General features: G+C 44.2%; 1 protein-coding gene across 3 annotated transcripts in view; it reads right to left on the reverse strand.

Moving 5' to 3' along the window:
- The window catches only part of ATP10A (ATPase phospholipid transporting 10A (putative)), a 148,088-nt gene that overhangs the window by 43,226 nt on the left and 87,991 nt on the right, over nt 1-16,871 (reverse strand). For all 3 annotated transcript variants that reach the window (XM_081197537.1, XM_081197536.1, XM_081197535.1), the window contains exons 4-7: nt 8,850-8,935; nt 2,340-2,446; nt 2,101-2,232; nt 1,437-1,570 (exon numbers count right to left, since the gene is read on the reverse strand). In XM_081197537.1, coding sequence (XP_081053663.1) covers nt 1,437-1,570; nt 2,101-2,232; nt 2,340-2,446; nt 8,850-8,935 — 459 coding nt within the window. The remainder of the gene's footprint in view (nt 1-1,436; nt 1,571-2,100; nt 2,233-2,339; nt 2,447-8,849; nt 8,936-16,871) is intronic.

Here is a 16,871-nt window from a genome sequence, read left to right on the forward strand (position 1 = left end):
AATATCTCAAGAGTGCTTTGGCTCCCATTCTCAGACACAGCACCCGGGGCTCTCCACTCAAGGAAACCTGAAATGTTTATCCAAGAAGCCCGCTCGCCCTTCTGGTGAGGTGGCATTGCAGCACGGCGGAGGCTCCTATAGGACCTGATGGGGAGATCCAGGGTCAGTATCCGACCTGGGTAGGCAGAGGGAGGGGCATAATGCCACCACGCAACCTATCAGAAGACCAGTCTAAGCCTGCCTCCCAGATTGGCCAATGGTGGAGGGGCAGGCTTGGACGCTGGGCTGCGCTTGGGGGCAGGCTTCACAAAACAGGAAGGCCTCCCTCAAGTCAGAACGTGGTCTGTATTCAGCGACACAGAGGGGCAGCTGCTTTTTGTGCAGAAGTTCCTTGGTTCAATCCCTGGCAGCTCCAGGTGGGGCAGGGAATGTCCCCTGTCCGAAATTCTGGAAAGGTGCTGTCAGTCAGTGTAGGCAACAATGAGCTCAAAGGGAGCAGCCTTCTAGGCTCCTGCCTCCCGAGGCATAAGTAAACTTCAGCCTCTAATGGTAAAGGGAAACCCACTGGAGAGGCCTAATAATAATAATAATAATAATAATAATAATAATAATAATAAATAATAAATAAAATTGTTGTTGTTGTTGTGGTTGTTGTTACCCCACCGATCTGGCTGGGTTTCCCCAGCCACTCTGGGCAGCTCCCAACATAATATTAATAATAATTTTTAAAAGCAATAAAACATCAAACATTAAAAACTTCCCTAAACAGGGCTGCCTTCAGATAGTTACTTATTTCATTGACATCTGATGGGAGGGTGTTCCACAGGGCGAGTGCGACTACCAAGAAGGCCCTCTGCCCGGTTCCCTGTAACCTTGTTTCTCGCAGTGAGGGAACCGCCAGAAGGCCCTCGGCGCTGGATCTCAGTGTCCAGGCTGAGCGATGGGGGTGTAGACGCTCCTTCAGGTATACTGGGGCTGAGGCCATTTAGGGCTTTAAAGGTCAGCACCAACACTTTGAATTGTGCTCAAAAATATACTGGGAGCCAATGCAGGTCTTTCAGGACCGGTGTTATATGGTCTGGGTGGCCACTTCCAGTCACCAGTCTAGCTGCCGTATTACGGGGTATCAACTTTCTGAGGGTTTGTTCACACTCTGCTTGTTCCATGCTTAGAAAGCGCAGGTCCAAGCACTTTTCTCGTGCTTTCAAGGCATGGGACTCCCACTACTTCCCCTGGGAAATCCCTCTCCTTACCCCTGAATCAAAGCAAATGTCAATCCACAGAAAACCCACACAGAATCACAACATTGCGGAGTTGGAAAGGGACTATGAGGTCACCAAGTCCAACTCCTTGCAATTTAGTAAACTTTTGCCCCAATGTGACTTGGCCGAAACAACAACAACAAAAGGTATCTCAAGCAATATGCATATAGTTACCTGAAACACTATAATCATGGTCAAAAATAAATAAACTGCAGCTTTAATTGGAGGCAAATAGTTTCCTCTGGGATCTGGGACAACAAAGACAGGCTTCTTTTTGTCACCATATTGCCAGACCCAGACTCCATGACCTGTAGGACAGGTGGGAGAGAAAGAAATAGAAAATTAAATATAAGAGAGACAAAGTCGATGGGTTTGCAGAGTACACCCCCCCTCCCAAGCTAAACCCTATAAATTAATAAACTCCTGCAGCCAATCAGAAGCCACAGAAGCCACGTCAGACATTCGGTTTCCAAAGAATGTTTGCAAACTGGAACACTCACTTCCAGATTTGTGAAGTTCGGGAGCCAAAACGTTCGACCAGCAAGGCGTTCGACTTCCGAGGTATGGAAGTCCCACTTTATTTATTTATTTATTTGTAAAATTTATTTATTTATAAAATTATAAGGTATATTTTACAATAAAGAAATCTCTGTTCCCAACGCATCTAATTTAGTTGAGCAGAGCTGGGTCTCAAACACGAAGTTAGTTATGCCGGCTGTCTTTGTTCCAATACACGAATAAACAGAATTATTTATCCATATTTATTTTCATTGTTATTCATTCCCTGCCTTTTAATTATTTTTTTTACACCTTATAGCTAAAAATGGTGGGGACTTACCAACGGCTGAAAACAAGCACATCACAATAAGAATGAGGACACACCAAAGGACATCCACATTCATTTGTCTTTCGAGCTTGCTTCGCTTGTAACGCGGCCCGCTGTTATTGAGAAAGGCTTTCGTCTCGTGCCCTGCCGAAAGGAAGGTGAAGGCCATGATGGTGTATACACAATCATTTTGGGGGTGATCAAAAGGAACGAAGTGTAAAAGCACAAGGTAAAGGGTGGCAGCCTCTTACCGGCATAGATGACTATTCCTGAGACTTCTTCTGTATTTCTAATCGTACATCCCCGCAACAAAAGGTTTTCTTTACTCAGCGCAACCTTTTTGCCACTTCTATGCACGCTGCAAAAGCACAAGAGATATCAACTTATGTATACGTTTCATAACTGCGGCAGAGGACTTGTTTCATTCCTTACCAACCTATAGAAGGCAGGAAAATCAACCTTAGCATCTTTATAATCAATTTACAAACATTAATCAGGGATTTCCCATTCCATCTCTTGCCTGTTGTCCTTCAATGGAATTTCACAAAGCTTTCACATGGAAGTTTTCTCCCCTCTTCAGTAAAATTTAAAGTTTGAAAATGAAGAGAAGTTACTGCTTTTTAACAACTTTCACCATAATTCCTACGGAAGAGTTTGCAATACATCTATATTTCTCTAGGAAGTTATTTATATATTGCCTTTTGGCCCTTTAGAAACTCCCAATGTTTACAACATTAAAACAGACAACTCAAATAAGTAAAATGAACTATGAAAAGAGCAATTAAAAGAAACCTGTAAAACCAACCCACAAGCAGTTGGAAATTAAAGTAAATAAAACGTGGAAGAGATGCACCTTAACCATCTAGTTCAAGAGCATCAATGAAGAGGCTTATTATTATTATTATTATTATTATTATTATTATTATTATTATTATTAAGATTTCTTACCAGCCCTTCACCATAAAGTCCTTGGGCAGGTTGCAGCAATGTAAAATACAATATTAATATTAGCTACAACAATTTACAATCAGAATAACAGAGTGAGGCTAGCAAAGGACAAAATCTATACAATGAAGCTGCCAAATGCATCTCAGTGGGGAGGAAATTCCACAGCTTGGAGGCCACTGCAGAGAATGCCCTGATCTGGGCCACCACCTCTCAAATTTCTGAGGGTAGCAGAGCTCCCAAAGGGGTATTCTTTGCCAATTTTCACACCCAAGACAGTCCACGGGGAAAGAAAGGATCTCTCAGATATTTGAGAGGCAGTCCCATGGTAAGGCCTCAACTGAGAAGGCCCTGCATGAAAAGGGTCGTTTTCCCTCACAAAAAGCAACAACCCCTTAACGACAATCTCCAATTTAATAAAGTATTCACATTTTACAGGCAAGGGGGACTGAGGCAAAGGAACAACTATCCTGATCCAGAGATAAAAATGGCATTAAATGCACGGAGCTAGAAACAAAATTCTCCCATTAGAGTCTGCTTTTTGGCTCTGACAAAGTTAATTGTCCATTGGGGGTGGGAAAAGAAGACATTTGGAATCAGGTCTTCCTATACCTTTCTCAAACAAGGTGATAATCAGTTGAATACACTTTTGTTGTTGTTGTTGTTTAGTCGTTTAGTCATGTCCAACTCTTCATGACCTCATGGACCAGAGCACGCCAGGCACTTCTGTCTTCCACTGTCTCCCGCAGTTTGGTCAGACTCATGTTTGTAGCTTCGAGAACACTGTCCAACCATCTCGTCCTCTGTCGTCCATTCTCCTTGTGCCCTCAATCTTTCCCAGCATCAGGGTCTTTTCCAGGGAGTCTTCTCTTCTCATGAGGTGGCCAAAGTATTGGAGCCTCAGCTTCAGGATCTGTCCTTCCAGTGAGCACTCAGGGTTAATTTCCTTAAGAATGGATAGGTTTGATCTTCTTGCCGTCCATGGGACTCTCAAGAGTCTCCTCCAGCACCATAATTCAAAAGCATCAATTCTTCGGCGATCAGCCTTCTTTATGGTCCAGCTCTCACTTCCATACATCACTAGTGGGAAAAACATAGCTTCAACTATACGGACCTTTGTCGGCAAGGTGATGTCTCTGCTTTTTAAGTTGTTGTCTAGGTTTGTCATTGCTTTTCTCCCAAGAAGCAGGCGTCTTTTAATTTCGTGACTGCTGTCACCATCTGCAGTGATTATGGAGCCCAAGAAAGTAGAGTCTCTCACTGCCTCCATTTCTTCCCCTTCAATTTGCCAGGAGGTGATGGGACCAGTGGCCATGATCTTCATTTTTTTGATGTTGAGCGTCAGACCATATTTTGCACTCTCCTCTTTCACCCTCATTAAGCACTTAGTGTGCAGCAATTTCAACAACTAGTATTGTGTGAGCACCATGCCTAGGACTAAAAGGCACACTGGTGACTCTTACTGGAATGGAGCAAGTGATTTGAGTGTGTGGCTGAGAGGCTAACATACACCCCAGTGCAGCACTCTTCTCACTGAATCACAAGGAGTTGGGACATGAAATAATACAGAAATGGACTGCAGTGCATCTTATTATTATTAATCATTGCCTAGGTCATGAAGCATTTATATAGCCCTTCAGGGTGCTCAAAGTCCTAGGCTGTGCAATCTCATTGTAATCCTTTCTGTAGACATATAGGGTAAGTCAGCTATTGTGCACTTTAATGCTTTCTGCCTGGCAATACCTTCCCGATCACCATCTCTACTAGGCAAAATGATAAAAGGCACTCTGACACTAGGGAGACTAACTCAATACATCACAGAATGGGGTTTCATGAGTCGACTCGTGTTGAATGTAGCAGTTCATAAACCTGCCGGTTGCAAAGAACCCAAAGCCCTGTGGTTGTATTTATGGTTTTTCTTTATTTATGTAACATTCTAAGTATCTGCGGAGCTTTACAGAAACAACAACAGCTGAAAGGATAGGTTCCTGTCTCCAAGTAGCTTGCAACGGAAATTGCCAAGAGTGAAACAGAAAACAGAGTGGGAGGAGACACTCGTGTGGACCGGCATGAACTTTCCCTTCCTAGCTCCATAGCACGGCATCTGCTGTGCTCTACGTGGGGCAACCTTTGAAGGAAATGACAACTAATGCAGAATGCGGCTGCCAGACTGGTGACTGGGAGCGGCTGCCATAACACCGTTCTTAAAGGATCTACAATGACTCCCAGTACGTTTCTGAGCACAATTCCAAGTGTTGGTGCTGACCTTTAAAGCCCTAAACGGCCTCGGCCCAGTATGCCTGAAGGAGCATCTCCACCCCTATCATTCAGCCTGGACACTAAGGTCCAGCTCCAAGGGCCTTCTGGTGCTTCCCTCATTGTGAGAAGTGAGGTTACAGGGAACCAGGCTGAGGGCCTTCTCGGTAGTGGCGCCCGCCCTGTGGAACGCCCTCCCATCAGACGTCAAGGAAATAAACAACTATCTGACTTTTAAAAGACATCTGAAGGCAGCCCTGTTTAGGGAGGTTTTTAATGTTTGCTATCTTACTGAGTCATCGCCCCCTGAGGGTTCCCCTGGAGGGGTGTCCTCAGCTGGTCCCTCCTACCATTCCTCTACACGCAGTCAGTCTATGAAAGACCCCACTGTCTGACTCAGTATAAGGCAGCTTCCTATGTTCCTAATAGTCTGCTATGGGTATTTGATATGACATAGTGATTACAGGGCACAAGAAAAGCCTTGAGATCATGGCAGGCATAGGACCCGCCTATGACTCAAAATGATGTTTATGGAAGTCTAAACATATCATTTCCTAAAATCTCACCGTGGCTAACGGAACAGAAGAGGTAGGCTGCTGGTTGTGACCCCTTTGTCCCGAATGCTTGACTGGCACTGTTTGCAGTTTGCCCCTATGCCTCTGCTTCTGAGTGCAGAGATGGCAGATATCACAGTACAACACTGATGACACCTGCTATTTGCCAGGTAAGTTACACAGGCGAAAAGGAAAAAAGCAATAAAATGGGGGAACTGATCACAATCACTTTCAAACCATTCATTTGACTTTGCAATTGCCAGTTGCATTTATTTATTTTCATTAATAATAATAATAATAATATTTTAAACGGAAGGGAACCTTACTGAGCAGTAGAGAAATTACCCCTAAGAAAGGAAACATTTCTCCCATAATCAATGGATACCCTCTCTCAAGGAGAATACAATTCTGGGCTTGGGCTCTGGAAATGAGTGATTTAATCATTAAAAAGATACAACAGGTGAGTTTGTGATGGATGCCTTTATCACATGGTGACAGGCCTACTAGGTTCAAAAGAAACACAGGTAGGTTGTTAAATAGCAAGTCGTGATGGAGGAGTGAGTGGTTATGGCACAGGCCAGAATTTGACGACATTGGGAAACGTAGTTGGGATGCACGGGTAAAAAAATTCTAGGTTGTTATTAAAATCCAAGCTCTTAAAGCCATCTGCATGCATGAGACAATAGAGTTTCTAGGAAGAAGGATTTGGTGGGCAATGGAAACATTTAGGAACAACACAACCTGTACTAGACAGACAATGTCACTTGAATGCAGTGGAACCAGATTGCTAGGGTTTAATATCACAAATGCTGCAAACAGGAACATTCTGTTCTGTATAACTAAGGGTGAGGGTATCAGTGTTTCAGGTCTACAAAGCAGTAATAGTGGTAAACATGGCACAGTTCACACATCACAGTAAACCATAGCAAATGGTATCCCATGAATACATCTTTCTAGGCTGTTGTCTCCTCCCACTATTAAGGTAAGGTAAAGGACCCCTGGATGGTTAAGTCAAAGGCGACAATGGGGTTGCGGTGCTCATTTCGCTTTCAGGCCGAGGGAGCCGGCATTTGTCCACAGACAGCTTTCTGGGTCATGTGGCCAGCATGACTTAACCAGTTCTGGCACAACAGGACACCGTGATGGAAACCAGAGCACACGGAAACGCCGTTTACCTTCCCACCACAACGGTACCTATTTATCTACTTGCACTGGCGTGCTTTAGAACTGCTAGGTTAGTAGGAGCTGGGACAGAGCAACAGGAGTGCACTCCGTCATGGGGATTCAAACCGCCGACCATCCGACTTGACTGGCAACCCCAGAGGCTCAGTGGTTTAGGCCACAGTCCCACCCGTGTCCCTTTCCCACTAGTGTATGAAGGGAACAAACCATGACCTGGTAAGCCAAGAACAAACCTTGGTTTCAGACTGTGGTTTGAAGGAAACAAATCAGGATCCCTTGTTCATATATGCTGCTAATTCAGGGATCATGCTTTCTTTCCCCCCCAGGATGACTAGAGGGGAACAACTTCTGTGACTATATAATGAAGTTTGTATTCTATTGGTAAACTGTTAACTGTGGTTCACTGTGACATATGAACAAGGCCAGAAACAAATGACAGCAGTTTTTTAAAAAACTAAGTCACAGGGATGAAAATGCACACAAACAGAAAATGTGGAGAGGAAACAGACATACAGTGGATGTTATCAGAAAGATAGAGGAAGAGCAGAAATCTGTGGGATACAGTTATTTTAGAATATCGAGCTGAGCAAAGAAGAGACAACCCTTGATTTAATCCTGAATGGACCAAGACTTTGTGTGGGACATTCTATGGGCATGGGATATACGTTTCCTGTCTTACTCTGTATTTCAATTATTCTTTTACTTATTTATTGTAAGCTGCCCAGAGAATTTTATAACGCCATAAGTAAGTAAATAAAATGTTAAGTACTGATGGGAAAGTGACCAAATGCCACCGAATTCAATATGTTTTGCAAGCAGAAAGTTGCCCAGAGAGTCGAGGAGAATAAATTCCAAGAACGGAAACTTTTTATCAAAAATTGCTCCCCACAAGATCGTGCTTGAACTGACTCACAACATATCAAACATATTCTGAAAGAATGGCCATCACTTAGTGTTAGAGCAACTGCTTCCCACACAAAAAGTCACAGGTTCAATCCCCAGTAACTCCTGGGAAAGATAAACCAACCCATTTAAATAAATACAAATAAACTCCACTATCCACTCCAACAGCTCAAAACCAAGCAAGAAGCTGTCTCCTGTGGCAACTCTGGGAGCAGAGAGGGTGCTAGACACGAGGGACCCTTGATTTTATCCAGAATGGCTGCTCTAATGTTAAGAATATCACAGAGGTCTGATTTTTTGACACAGGATTGAAATAGTCTATGGAAAGATGGATGCTAAGCCTCACCCAAGAATTTAAACAGCTTTTCTCCATTCTCTCTGCTGATGTCAGATAATCAGATGAACAGGAGTTGCAATCCCCTCTTAACAGGTTTTCCATGTACATTTGTATTTTTTTGAAAAAAAAATCTTCCCAAAATGGTTTTGGCTTTGCTTCATAATTTAGCACCCTCACTGTAGCTCTTGTTTAATTCATCCAGCGGCCTCAGGTTCTGTTTCCACCAACTACTGAAACACTTTCAAGTTTTAAGCCTTCCCCAAATGCGACTCGTATCCTTTTGTGCTTTTTCCTGAGCCGCTGATGGGTACGAAGATGTAGCGAAAAACACAAGTCACAAGTCACATGTTCACTACCCCCGTCAAATTCATTTCCATCACAACCCTCTCCTCCCATAAACGATTCATAAGACTCGCGAACTTCACTATGCAAAGGTTTGACAGCGCAAGCCCATACATGTCTACTCGGAAGTTAAGTCCTATTAAGTTCGACGGGCCTTACTCCCAGGTAAGCGTTCAAAAGATTACAGTCTAAACCTGCAGGGCAATCCTTAACCGTAGATGAAATTGCAAGGATATACTCACATGAAGCCTCGAAACCTGCTTAAGTCGTTATTCGGCTCCTCGCATTCAATTAGGCTAGTAAACTTCAACGGGTCAAATTCAGAGTCCTGGAGCAAAGGAAATAGCAGAAGCAAGCTGTTAGCGAAAAGCTCAACATGCAAAATTTGTTTTAGGGATAGTGCCATCTTCCCACCCATTGGACCAGATAAACCTTTGGTTTGATCCTGCATAGCTGCTCTTCATTATGATCCTCTGATATTTATACAGTGGTACCTCGGGTTAAGAACTTAATTCGTTCTGGAGGTCAGTTCTTAACCTGAAACTGTTCTTAACCTGAGGTACCACTTTAGCTAATGGGGCCTCCCGCTCCCGCCGCACGATTTCTGTTCTCATCCTGAAGCAAGGTTCTTAACCTGAGGTACTACTTCTGGGTTAGCGGAGTCTGTAACCTGAAGCGTCTGTAGCCCGAGGTACCACTATACCACTTTCCCATATTACCCATCACAATAAAGGCAAGCGAATTATCAATAAAATATCATACTGATTCTATAAACAACCTGTTTGGGATTAACCAGTAAAGATGGGTGGGGGGACCTGTGGCTCTTTCTGATGTTGTTGAGACTCCAACTCCCATCAACCCCCCAGCCATCATGGCCGATGGTCAAGGATGATGAGAGCTGTAGTCCAGCAACATCCGGTGGGGAGAGGGGAGAAAGAGGTTGGCACATCTGCTGTAAAAGAAATTGATCTGTAAAGCACCACTTTTTACAGAGAAGAAGGTACACAATTTCACCATTTACTTGCTTCTGTTCTTATAAGCGGTAATATGGCCACATTTATTTTTTTTAAGGATTCGCCATGGAAAGAGACAGGAAGGAGACGTTCCCGTTGTAGTTCCCCTTCGCCAGCTTCGACTGAGTAAGCAAGGAAGTAAAACCTTGCACATTATACAGTAGAAGCACTAAGGCGTACCCACAAGTACCCAATCCTGCTCACTCCCTGCCGTAAAGCCGCATTCAAAATAAAAACAACCACCACCATTATTTCTGGTTTCTGAAAAATGTCCAGGCAGGCTAAAAACATTTAAGATTATCGCTGGCAGGTTTCAAGTTCAAGCAAAAAGACAAAGTGCAATCTGGGAGAATATAAATCAATACGTTGTCAATTATGGGAATGTTAATACAAGCTTTCTGAAAATATAATCAGGCTTTCTTAATTGCTTCATGCTAGCTCAGATAAATTAATCCTGTACAGTAAATTAGGCACATACAGTAGGATGCTTCTTACCTAATTAACATTTAAAATTCTCCTTGATTCCCTAACTAATTAGGCTCAAGCTGGCATTGGCACCGTCTGCATATCCCGAACACTTACCCGTTATTATAAGGTTTTATCATTGGACTTTCACGGCACAGCAAATACCTCTTTTGTTTAAACATGGAGATTTAAATACTCCATTCTTTCGGCAGCAATCATGCTAATTAAGAGCCTTTCTGCACGATCAGGTTTCTTTCTGCGCGCTGGTGGGGCGGGCGGGCGGAAGGTTTGCCCACAGAAAATGTTCAGTTGTTTTCAACTTTGTTCCACACAGTTCTGATGGTAACTCTGAAGGTTGCACTTCTATTGAGAGAAAATTCCAAGAGGGCCAAAGCATAACATTTGGTATGTGGGGAAACATGCTATTTCCCATAGATAAGGCATTATTTGGTCTTGCAAATGATGGTCTTGCAAAACAGCCGTCTTCTGACTAAGATTCCTTTGTATATTTGTTAACTCATGGTTCAATTCTGTTGTCTTCTGGTATTAATCTGTACATTTTTTTTTTGCAAGTTTCTCATAGTTTTACATGTGATGAAGCACGATGAATATCACATGCTTTGTCTGCATAATTCTATGTATAAATAACAACACTGGTATTGTACACGGTACAAAACATATATTATTATGGTTGTATTCCATTATCATCAATTTATTAATCACTTTCTAAGCAAATCATCTCAAGGTGATTTACACATAGTTTTATGCACTTCCAAGACTGAATGTGTATGTGTTTTTACATGCACAAACAGCCAAGAACTACACTGCTACATTTGGAGAACTGTGAATGCCACTGAACTACAAAAATCAAGTTCGTAAACTTAAAGTACAGATCTGGTCAATTTGGTATCCCTTGTAATTGCTGTGTGGGTGCCGTTACCCAAGTACCATGGGTGTCTATTTGATAGTATTTCTCGCATCAATACCGATGGAGGGGAGGGATACAGTTTCTTCCTGAATTCCTGCATCATTTTCTGCATCTTACAAGTTACGGTTTGGTTCATGTGCCTGTCTGAGTCCAAAGTATTCTGAATGACTTGAAAAAGAGCAAGCTGTTGTCTTTTGAACTGCGCCTGGGTGTAATTTGCACCATGTCTTTGCACTTTTTGGTTAACAGCCTGAGCTCCTCAGAATCACAGAATTGTAGAGTTGGAAGGGAACTTCGAGGGTCATCTAGTCCAACCCCCACAAGAATCCTAACTAAAGTATTCATGACAGATGGTCATCTAGTTTCTGGTTAAAAACCTCCTATGAAGGAGAGTCCACCACATCCCAAGGGAGTCTGTACCACTGTCAAACAGGTCTTACGGCCAGAAAGTTCTTCCTGGCGTTAAGCTGGAATCTCCTTTCTTGTAACTTGAATTGACTGGTTTGTGTCCTACCCTTTGGAGCAGCCGGAAACTGTTGGAATTCTGCTTGGGTCAGAGGAATGTGCCACAGCGTAGGCACCGGCAGATATTCCTGTCGACCTCCCCGCGTCTCCACTCTGCTGATAAGCAGGCGAGGTCCCGGCGATTCATCTCAGATGTGTGAGAGGAACACACCGTTCACCCTCTCTCCCCTTTGGTGTCCCCCAGGAGGGGAAAGAAGCAGACAGAAAACTATTTACATCTTTTATTTCTGTCTCTCATATCAGTACAGAGAAACATGTCTGCACTCGACAACAGCAAGAAGAAACTCCACCCATGTACTTCCAGTACAGGTCATATGACACACACACTGAGCTAACATCCGGTGCTCAGTTCAGATTGGACTGCCCCTTTGTTTCCATGGCAACAGTCACAAACATCCTGTCTGGCTTTCCAGCCACAAGCAGCTGACTGAGCTGCTGGAGCCTTTGCTTGCTGCAGCATTGGTGCTTTATGGTAACATACTCCCCCTAAAGTATCAATGCGTGCTGCGAGCAAAGCGTCATCCAGAGAAGAAAACAAACAGTTGTTATACTTATAACATTCCCCTGTTGTTTCAGTTCCACCCTTGGAACTACCCGCCACTGGTTTAACCAATGTACCTCTCTGGTTGTGTGACTTCGCATTTCCTTGGTTAACAACTCTCTGTTGTGCCTTTGTCTCTGACTCAGACACAGCTTCAATCTGTCCTTGGTCGTTTACAACAGCAACATATGCAAGGTTAGCAAACTCCTTTGAATACCTCTTGGGTGGTACACCCTTCGTTGCTCTCTCAGACCTTCGTAAGATCTGCTGCTCTTCTCTGCTTTCTGGTTCAGCCTCTGAACACTCTGGAGAACCAGTAGTTAGCTTAATCAGTGGTTTATCCTCCTCTTCTGAGGGTCTAGTCATTATTTGAGATTTCCTCTCAATGACTGTGACAACTGAGCTGTCTGAGCTATCAGTGTCATCATCATCAGTACCACTGTAATCTGTGACATCAGAAAAATCATCATCATCATCATCATCTGTGGAAAAAGTGTGAACAATCACTCTTTCCCGTTCAGGAGCACTCTCTAGAAACTTTGTGAGAATCACCTGACCAGATTCAGACAAAATTACTCTGTAGAGACCTTTTTCGTAACCTACAAAGATGCCTCTGGCATTCTTTACCCCACTTGGAGCTTCTGTTCTCACATGAGATCCGAAAACCTTAAAATAGGCAACAGAAGGTTTTCTGTTAAACAGCTTCTCAAAGGGAGAACATCCCAACTCTGTTGAGACTTTTCTCAACCACACATGAAGATAGGACGCTAGAGATTCGGCCCAATAATCATGTGGCAAATGTGAACTCAGCAATTGCGCATGCATCCCCTTTTGCAATTCTTTGTTCACCCTAACACAGACACATTTCTTCCATGCTTCTTCGGAAGTAGCAAGTTTGTGTCTTATCCCTTTTCCATCCAGGAACCTCTGGAAATCCTGTAAAAGAAAAACTGGCTTGTCATCTGTGAAAAGACAATCAATGTTAGCATCATGCATACTTTTAACCTTGTCACAAAACTCCTGAAACTTTTCTAAAGTTTCCTGCGGTTTCTTCATCAAGTAAACCCAAGAATAATTAGTGTAACAATCAACACACACAAGGTAATATTTTGCACCGCCTCTAGATGGTTCTAGAGGACCAATCACATCAGCATACACCCGCTGAAAAGCTCTGTGGACCTTTTTAGCCACCTTCTTGGTGCTCATTCTGGTCACACCTGCAAGAGAAATTTCGTTAGAATCAGAAGTATTACATTTCATGTAATCACTTTGATCAAAAGTCAACAAATACAGTCCATCTTTCTCTTTCGCAGTAAGAAACAGTTCTCCATCTTTGTAGATCTTGCATCTTTTAGCATCATAGTACAGTTTTAGTCCCTTCTTTGCAATCTGCGAAGCACTCAGCAGACTAAATTTCAGTTCTGGAACCAGATAAACATCGTTTATAGTCAAGTTCAGACTCTCAAGATACACAGTTCCAATTCCGGTCGCTTCCAGTTCTTGACCGTTGGCTTGTTTCACAGTGAAGCTTTGCTTCTTCAACGTCGAAAACAGTTCTCTGTGTGGGCAGAGATGCTTCGTGGCGCCGGTATCGATTATGAATGCGTTCCCAACATCTGGCGTGGTTCCTTTCGCCATCATCACCTTTGCAGGTTTCACCTGGCACATGGTACGGCTTTTGCTTGACGCCTCAGGCTTCGTAGAGCTGTTCTTGGCTCCTTTTGACTGTCGCGGCTTCCTACAATTTCGCTGTAGATGCCCAGTCTGTCCACAATTGTGGCATCGGACGGCACTCAAAGCTACGGCATGCTCTCCAGTAGCACCACCAGTGGGAAGATGTGAACTCTGTTCTTGCCTCCCTCTGTCTTTCACTTCCAGTGCAGCAAGTCTGTCGTGTTCGTTCAGGACCACAGCACACACTCTTTCCGCGGTTAGCTGAGCAGCAGGTAGCGAACCAAGCTGACTGGCAACAACCTTGTAGGTCCGGTTCAGGCTGTTTATCATCATGAAGCAAAACACTTCCTCCTGTAGACGGAAATTGCGTTCCACCATCTGTTGACGCAGGTACTTCATTTCTGTCAGGTGCGCTTGAACATCTCCATCAGGCGCTAATCTCAGATTGGTCAACTTCTCAAAATACAGCAACGCTGAAGAACCAGCATCTCTCTGATGCGTTGTACGCAGCGCGTTCCAAACCTCTTGCGCAAATTCCAAATGCTGTATATGCACAAGCTGCTCATCTGAGACACACAGAATTATAGCAGTCCTAGCCTTCACATTCTGTGACTCCCAAGCACGCGTTGGTGCTGCTGGGATGGGATTCTCAATCACCCCAAACAGTCTCTGATTCTGCAGCAGGGCCTTCATCTTTACAGTCCAAGATGAATAATTGTCATTGGTCAGGAGGGGTGGAGAAGGCAAGCCTCCCCCCTTCTTGGCATCCATTTTGAGTCCTTGCATTGACTCTAAAAGACAAGCCACTAAAATCCAATAGCTGGCTTGTTTACTCTCTTGACACCTGGCAACTCTGACACTGGCTGCGTTGGAAAGTCCCTTCCAGCAGTTCGTGAGGACCTAGTCATAACAAAACTTTGTTTACGCCTCTCTGAGGCATAGTCTGACTGTCCAGCCCTCTCGAGTAGCTTTCCATTTCTCCTCTCTGAGGCACAGCCTTCTGAAGGACGTTGCCTAGCAACAGTGCATTCCTTTCCTCGGACAGGAAACCACAAAAATGCTTGGTATGCAGGCCTCTTCTAAGTCGGAGCTGCTTTCCCACACTCGCTGTCCGTGAAGCAGTGAATGAATCAATCTGCATTCACACTTTTAAGCCCTTAAAAGTCTCATACCTTGAGCATCGGCTTGGCTGTCAGCTTCTTCTGGTCAGCTTCTGGCTGCAGAGAATCAGCCTCTCAATTCAGGCTTCCATGGAGCAGAGGAGGACAATTCACCAGCCTCTCATGCAGATGTCCGATGGATCGAAGAAAACAGCAACCATCCTCTGCTACCACTGTTGGAATTCTGCTTGGGTCAGAGGAATGTGCCACAGCGTAGGCACCGGCAGATATTCCTGTCGACCTCCCCGCGTCTCCACTCTGCTGATAAGCAGGCGAGGTCCCGGCGATTCATCTCAGATGTGTGAGAGGAACACACCGTTCACCCTCTCTCCCCTTTGGTGTCCCCCAGGAGGGGAAAGAAGCAGACAGAAAACTATTTACATCTTTTATTTCTGTCTCTCATATCAGTACAGAGAAACATGTCTGCACTCGACAACAGCAAGAAGAAACTCCACCCATGTACTTCCAGTACAGGTCATATGACACACACACTGAGCTAACATCCGGTGCTCAGTTCAGATTGGACTGCCCCTTTGTTTCCATGGCAACAGTCACAAACATCCTGTCTGGCTTTCCAGCCACAAGCAGCTGACTGAGCTGCTGGAGCCTTTGCTTGCTGCAGCATTGGTGCTTTATGGTAACAGAAACAAGCTTACTTGGAGGAAGGATGGAAATAAAAGTGATAGGTATGTGCATAGATATGCATCTGTATGTGTTTGTGCATAGCTATATAGATGTATAATTAGGTAAAAGTAAAGGGACCCCTGACCATTAGGTCCAGTCGTGACCGACTCTGGGTTTGCGGCGCTCATCTTGCTTTACTGGTCAAGGGAGCCGGCGTACAGCTTCCGGGTCATGTGACCAGCATGACTAAGCCGCTTCTGGTGAACCAGAACAGCGCACAGAAACGCCGTTTACCTTCCCGCCGGAGCGGTACCTATTTATCTACTTGCACTTTGACGTGCTTTTGAACTGCTAGGTTGGTAGGAGCAGGGACCGAGCAATGGGAGCTCACCCCGTCGCGGGGATTCGAACTGCCGACCTTCTGATTGGCAAGTCCTAGGCTCTGTGGTTTAAGCCACAGCGCCACCCGCGTCCCTTATGTATAATTAGGTGCTTATAATTCTTCCCCAAATTATTTGGAAACATTCCTATTAGCAACGCCCCCTTTTTTTGCATGCAGTCAACGCAAGAACATTGACACGGCAAGGCTCCTGCTTGCTGAAGTATGATGACAAACAAAGCAGAGCATCACTCTGATCAGCGCGAAGTTGCATTTGTGCTTGCAAAGCAGCAAGCACTGGCTAATGTACTTGCTCACTCATTGATGAATAAGAACCCCCCTTGTCAAAACAGTGTCAGCATTCTGTATCCGAATGGTAGGCAAAGAGAGCTTTCATTTCTCAAAGAAAGGTGGAAATCCAATTTCAGTTGTTTGGGAGGGAGCTCCCTTCTCCCTTTCCTGGACTCCCCCTGTAATTGGATTCTCTCACCCTCAGATGGCCTCGTGGATGCATTTTAACGTAATTTATAACAGATAGCAACCACGTAATCAACAGAACTGAAGGCCTTTCGTTCCCAGATGAGCTGATGTATGACAATTACGCGGCAAAGAGAGAGAGAACATTTTACAATGCCGATAAGTGAGCCCAATGTAATTGCTTTCCTTGGGCCTTGACAGTTTTCTTTTGCAAGGAAGACTTCGTCTCTAGATAGCGCACTCATATAAATATATATGTATATAAGAGAGTTGCCCTTTGTTGGCATGTGTTCCTGGGAGAAAGGATGTGCACAACTGGCATCGAACATAATATATATATCCGGTGCTGGGATCAGTCTCTTGTTTGCTGAGTTCAGCAACCGCAATGAGCCTTCTGTTTGATTAGACTGGCCTTCGGAAGGAGGACTCTCTGCTCTCTCAGGGGTTTCCTCTTGAACATTTGTCAAAAGTATTAAGA

The sequence above is a fragment of the Podarcis bocagei genome (assembly GCF_964188305.1).
Source record: "Podarcis bocagei genome assembly, chromosome: 6".
Lineage (NCBI taxonomy): Eukaryota > Metazoa > Chordata > Lepidosauria > Squamata > Lacertidae > Podarcis > Podarcis bocagei.